This window comes from Fragaria vesca, linkage group LG4, assembly GCF_000184155.1.
Source record: "Fragaria vesca subsp. vesca linkage group LG4, FraVesHawaii_1.0, whole genome shotgun sequence".
Classification (NCBI taxonomy): Eukaryota; Viridiplantae; Streptophyta; class Magnoliopsida; order Rosales; family Rosaceae; genus Fragaria; species Fragaria vesca.
In genome coordinates, this window is record NC_020494.1 from 12,076,985 (window position 1) to 12,083,924 (window position 6,940).

A 6,940-nucleotide genomic window follows, 5' to 3' on the forward strand; every position below is an offset into this window, starting at 1 on the left:
TACTCTCTCTCTCTCTCTCTCTCTCTCTCTCTCTCTCTCTCATGCTTGTTCCTGTTCTATCTTTTATCTTTCCAATATTTGGTTTTATTTTATATCAAAATCTGGTTCAGAATTGGCATGAATGGCTTAGGTTGAGCAAATAAATGGAAGAATTGTATGCACTGATGTCTGGTGCATATGGATGTGGGTTTTGATAAGTTTTTCTTTTGTAAACAGTGGCTGGAAAAGAATTGTGAATGAGTGAGAAAGGAGAAATAGGTAAAAGTAAGACATAGGATTTGGAATAAGACGTATAGAAAAGATTTTTCTTTGAGAGTATTGTCGATTTCGCTTCTCTTGAGTGTTTGTTATACTAATCTCCTCATTTGAGAAGACTTGACATTGGGGTACATTAGGCATTATTCTTCTCTCATCTGGAGCTCTATTATAAATCTAACTGGATGGAACTTTTATTTTCAATATTTTGATTGTGATGACTGATGACTGTTTTAGATTCATGAACTTTTATTTTTCAATCTCTTCTGAGAACATAATTTTGTAGCGTCTCATAGAATCCATATTACTAGCTTTGGATTAGAAACTGAAAGAGAGAGAGGCCTAACTGGTCATTGGTTCAAACTCTCTTGTGATTGCATTCACACCTGCGGAACTGATTTACATCACTGAGATTATGTAATCTACACAAATTCATGGGTACTAGATCACAATCAAGAAACGAGGACACATGATCCTACATGATCCTACATGGGAACCTCTAGTTTTACATCACTCTATATTGCATTTATTTCAATGATTACCATCTAGTACGTAGATCAAAAGCCTCATATTGAAATACTGTTGGGAATTCCTTTTCCGGTGAGTCCACCCTCTCTAGAGTAATCTGAGGTGCTGGGATAGAGCAAGGTATAAGGCATCTTGATGGGCCCAACTCTGTTCTTTAGTCTCTCATCTCTGTTCCTTTCTGTAATTCTCTTCTCAATTTCTATCAGCTTCTCTCCAAATCTACCAAATGCTGCTAGGGCCTCACCATCCGAAGTCCACTCAGGAGTATCTCTTTGTCCAAGATAAATCTCATCAGTTGCATGTCGAGATAAGACCTCTATCAGAGATACACCAAGAAGAGTTTGGAGCTGAGATGTAATTGTTTTGAGGAAGGCCACATCAGGGTTAGTCTCAAGTTCAGCATACTCAGCAGTGCCTGGCTCAGGCATGAATCTGCGGCTTATGGTTGGGCGATTTGGAAGATAGCCAGCATAAGGCCATTGCCCGAAATTCACAGCTGCATGAAGGGCAGAAGCTACCCATATGATTATGGTGCATGATTGGATAAGTTCGGCTCTTGTGTGCATCTCTGGCCACCATGGTTCAGCCTTCTTGTCACCATGGCCTTCATTGCGGAGCTCTTCCCACCATTTCTGGAGTTCAGTATCACTTCGGACCACATTGTCTGTTGCATAGTAGACACTGCAGTATTCAGTGACCCAAGTTTCAATGGCAGACCATATTTCCAGCCCATCAACAGCAAAGGGGTAATCTTCTATCAGAAGTCTGAGACCATGAGGGCTGCTTGGGTCGGAAATTGCCATTCCCCTGGAACCAAATAGAAGTGGAACAAAATTTAATTGGATAATAGTTGAGGTCAATTCTGTTCGATTAAAGCTTTATGGCTTACCTCTTGAGCAAGTCAGCAGGTAGTGCTTGCTCGGTGAATACCCAGTGTTTATAAATGCCAGCAGACATTTCCATGGCATATTGAGCTGGGAAGACTGTCTTCTCAAGTACCCCACCAGCATTGATGAGGATTTGCCTGGCCAGGGCATTTATGTTCATCGTGTCCCGGAAGTGTGGTTGCAGAAGTTTATGTATCGGGTGAAGCACACTCAACTGTCTATTTGTTGCAATTATAAATGGCTCTATTACAGCATGGGTGTTCAACCTGCATATAAATTTAAAGCATGTAAACTAAGATGAAGCTGCTACCATATGCTCCAATGCAGTGCTGTTTAGGCCCTTACCAGTGGCTGATAAGTTGATGATAGCCCGAATCATTTACAGCAGCGTAAGCTTTGGCCAGCTGCCAAACTGAAGCCTCGATACCATCTTCTGCTGGAGTGAAAACTTTGCTGACAGCACCATGATGCTCCCCTTGTGGATGTGGTAGGCTTAACTCGATTGCCAAAGGCTTCAATGTCCCATCTTCTTGCAGCAAGAGGAAAGTTCTGGTGGCATAGGTCTTTGTCGTTGTTGTGTTAATTCGTCTCAGGTATGTCATTAATGCATCATGATGATCTAAAATGAAAAATCTGTTGCTTTTGATTGCCTGTATAAAAGGGAGAAATGATTATGCACATGAAGTAAACAAATATAGGGGTTTTTTTTTTTTCTGAAAGGGGTCGGTTTTTATTGGGTAAAGGTAGTTTTTTAGAGACAAGAAAATACTTCTTCAACACTGAGGCCATTCATGTTCTTTTCTATTTGTTCTTTTCGTATTGAACTGTTTTGATTCCCATATACTTTAGGGTCTAGCTTGCTGGTTGGAGGAAATTCCTGCAAATAGAATTTCAGTGAATGATGAAATAATTCAAGCTTATGACAAAATTGTATCTCGATGAGAGTCAAACAAAATACTTAATATAAGCTTAGTTACTTGGAGGCGGGTGATATTAACAGGGTTAACCCCGGCTAACATTTCTCTTGCAAACTCTTCATCTGTCCTCCATGCACTTTTATCCACTGCAAAATTTTCATCAAAATTCATTCTTTAGTTAATATTTTCCAGATTATAGGATACAAACTTTGCAAAATAGTAGGCTTATACCTTTAATCACATCAGGCATTGGGAACTTGAGAAATCGCTCGCCATCTGAGCGAAGTAGTTCTTTGAGAAGTTCCCAAGGGACACGATCCCTTAATTTTTTGAGCGTAGGCCCATTTGGTAACTTGATGCCTCCTTCATAGAGATCAAGCACATCCTCAAAAGTGTCAAACTCATTGATAGTTTTATCACACAAAGATCTAAGCTCTGGGAGCAATATCTGAACCAGGGATTTTAGGGCATATGCAAGAAAATCTGAAAACTTCACGTGGCCAAACCGCTCATCTCTTGGAACGTAAATGTCTAGACTTAGAAGAAACAGCCTGCTTTCGGAGTTGTGGTCTGTATTACAAGCATAAAGAAAATTGGTCAAAGTTTGTGCTTCTAAGCCATCAAAATTATACAGTCTCTTCATATTCTAAATACATGCCATAAGAGTTTCAGGGTAGTAAGGACATGGGAATTAAAAAAAACAAAAAACAAAAAAAAAACAAAACAAAAGATAATTTATTGAGCTAAAATCGTTTCCTAACCAGTTTTAGTAGGTTTTCGACCAGTTCTTCCTCTTCTTGGATAGGGATACTCTTGTGATCCACCAAGAACAGGGCGTGCATATTCTGGACCCTTGTCTGGACTCCCCAAATCATTGTAGTAAGCATAGTCATAGACTCTATCCCACTCCTTTAGTTCGCCTGATCCAATCCCACGGAGATTAGTCAGCTCTTCTTCCCTGTAAGGGAGTAATAGCTCAGGTGTTTGAGATGGCAAGTAGGCCTAACACAGACATGAAGGTTCTGTCAGTGGAGTCATTTCTGCATGTCATTATGCATTTCAGTAAATCTCAGAAAGACTGAATTTTGAATGTATGAATTTTGAGAACTAGCGATTATTTCCCACAACCAAACTATGAAATTTAATCACCCATTAAAAGTTGTAGTGTTAAAAACAATATATATCTTGTCTAATTTCTATTTGGAATGATATGCACACACAGACAAACACATACCTTATGAACACAATATTAAAAGGATTTTCTTCAGTGCTAATCCAGCTGGAAAGTTATTGATTATAATTCTTCCATATTCAAAAGTGGATTAAGGACAATAGAATGGTTTTTCCATATCAGAAAACTTAAGATTCCAATAATTGAGGTTCAAGAGAACAATCATGAAAAAATTATTTAATTCATTAAGGGTATATCTGTCTTTTTGCTCTTATAATGATCTATTTTAGTTTATTTAATTCATTAAAGGTATATTTATCTTTCTGCTGTTTAAGTTGGCTCTTAGGAATTTTAAAATCTGATTTTGTTAGTGGGAATAAAATTATTAAAATTAGGGCTAATGAGCATTGTCCCAAAAAATTATCATCACATGAGGATAAGATTCGATGCCAAAACCAATAGATCAAGTTCTTGAAGACCTTTCTTTGGATTTCAAATCAGTCAAAGACTGCTTTAAAATGTTATTATACTTCCATGTTTCTAAATTTAATTATATTCAAAAATATTAAAGAAATAATAATAAAAAATAGACTTACAAGTGGAACATATTTCTCTCTAGTACATGTTGACTTCAAATGAAAATTACCTTGTTGGAGAAAAATATACGATTATACTTGTAACGATGTGCAGGGTAAACCCAGGAATTGCAGACAAAATGGACTCGACCGTGCCCAGGAACATCATCTAATGTAATTGTCTTGAGGTAAAATTGGCTATGGTGATGGTTTGTGATCATCAGAGCCCCAGGAACTCCCATTGACTCATCCCAGTCAATTGAAGCGGAGAAAGCAGTATCTCCAGCAGTCAATGATGTAACGGTTGTAATCCATTTCTCCAAGTAAGCTATCTTCCCAGGCTTTCCTCGCAACACCAACCTATTTGCTGCACATGAACACAAGAAAATGTCAGATTCAGCTTAAATTTGTAAGAACTGCGATCAACATGGACCAAGGATTTGGTAATCCATGAAAATCCAGTGGTTGACATGAATTCCAAGAAGTAGAACACTTCATTGGTACTCGAATGCCTAACGTTGGATTTTGATTTGGTGACCATCAATTTTGGGGCAAGCAATTGACCTTGACTCTGAAAGCATATGCACTTGAGCCTAATTACAGAAGCTAGACTATTTTTTCTACAAACGACAAGATCTCATCAAACCACAAGTGGTTGAAGAATTAGTGTCACAAAATGATGTACGATATGCAGAGTTTGATTAAAAAGAGAAGCTTCTGATCATGACCTGCAGGTTCAGGATGAGTAGCACTGATGAGCTGCATGGAAACACCCTTGCCCAGAAACTCATGGATTCGATCAAGAAGTGACGCCTTCATGTCGTTGAAGTCCAACACGTTCTTCTTCATCAACACCACTGTTCCTCTGATCTTCTTGCTCTCACTCACCTTCAGATTTGGCTTCTCATTGTTCTTCTTCAGACACACTGTATCCATCACATCCCTTGCTACTGTGGAACTTGAGCAGAAACCCATAAAGACCCAACAGCTCAAGATCAATAATTCAATACTCCAAAGACTCAAGACTCAAGACTGAGCTTTGGTGGCTGATGAGAATGGTATATTTATGTACAAAAACTTGTCCTGTTCATTTATTTAATTTGATAGAGGTAATTAATTATGCTGATGTATTATTAATATTTGTGGATTTTTGACATGGAAATGACCTGGGCTTTTCCCTTTGGTATGAACTCAATTTTTTTCCTTATGAACAACTCATTTGACCTCTGATTAATATTATGAAAGTGACAACTACTTGTGGGGTTCTATTTCTAATGGAATTTTCTATCTTTATCTCTTTATTATGGGATAATTAAAGGACAGATTCCATCTTAGCCACCACAGTTGCAATTTTTTTAGGAAAGTGAAACATGTGTATGTGCATGTACTTTTTGTATTTTTATTCCCCATTTATATGCATGTTGGTACCCTGTTTGGTAAGATTGGAACTAAATTCCAAACTCTCTAATAGGACCAATCTCTTCTTTTTGTCCATGTTTTATCTGGTGAATTGAGATTTTCAATTAGAAAATTACAAGCAAATACGAAGATCTGACTGAGTTTATGATGTGATCATGTGATGCAGTAATTATTAGTCTTTGAGAGTTGTTGTGCAATTGTTTGTTAGCTCTTAGTCATTTAATGTAATCCAAGAATTATAAGTCTTTAATGATGGGAGTCTCTAAATCATACATTGTGATACGTTAACAATTGATATCTAAAATATTGAGTTGTCAGTTTATTTAAGTTTCACTGTAAACTTGATATTGATATTGATATCTAACCAGATTTTAAACCAATTAAGTGAAAGGTTAATTGGATGACTAATTTTTAACATTTCAATTCAATTCAATTGATCGAGTAAGATCACTTATTACAGCCGGACTCACATTAACCACTAATGGCGGATCTACGTTAGAGGCTATATGGGCTATAGCCTAGACAGAAATTGTCTCAGTACTTTAAAATGTATTTGTCCTACATAGCATGAAGTTTGATTTGGTTGAGTTGGTTCAGTGTTTTGTTTACAAACAACGTGAGCTGGGTTTGAGTCTTACATTTCCTCTTGCTTCTTCCTTTTTTCTTCTTCATCCTTTTCCCTTTTATTTTCTTTCACCATTTTTTTCTCTCTCTTTATGATTCAAGTATCATTTAAAATTTTCCTTTTTCTGCTTCCTCTTTTCGTTTTTATTTTCTTTCCCCATTATTTTCTATCTCTTTATGATTCATGGTAATATGGTATCATTTCGATCAAAAAAACACAATTTTTGTAACAATATTGACTCAAGAAAAATATTTTGTTTTACCTACTCTAATTAGCCTAGACGAAATGTACATCCTGGATCCGTCACTAAATAACCACCATTAACAAGCACTTAGACATTAACGGTAAACTTATTATTAACAAACGTATGATCCTCACAGTAAATAATGTGATGATTGCCTTATGAAAAAAAAAAAAAAGGACTGCAGAGAACCAGAGACCATTTATTGCATGTAAGAAACAAATTTAGTTTTAACATTGATCCATCTCCGAACACGTGAACTATGGCGGGATAACTGAACACAGAGAGCGAGAGAGAGAGAGAGAGAGAGAGAGAGAGAGAG

The 6,940-nt window shown here is 37.0% G+C and overlaps 1 protein-coding gene across 1 annotated transcript; it reads right to left on the reverse strand.

The window, feature by feature from the left end:
• Nucleotides 1-605: 605 nt before the first annotated feature.
• LOC101301961 (linoleate 9S-lipoxygenase 5, chloroplastic-like) lies at nt 606-5,331 on the reverse strand. Its single transcript, XM_004296849.1, has 9 exons — nt 5,062-5,331; nt 4,405-4,700; nt 3,349-3,589; nt 2,819-3,157; nt 2,648-2,733; nt 2,440-2,547; nt 2,016-2,320; nt 1,673-1,936; nt 606-1,590 (listed from the first exon to the last, which is right to left on the reverse strand). The coding sequence occupies exons 1-9, from the start codon at nt 5,306-5,308 to the stop codon at nt 822-824; spliced, it is 2,655 nt and encodes an 884-aa protein (XP_004296897.1). The 5' UTR covers nt 5,309-5,331; the 3' UTR covers nt 606-821.
• Nucleotides 5,332-6,940: the final 1,609 nt, after the last annotated feature.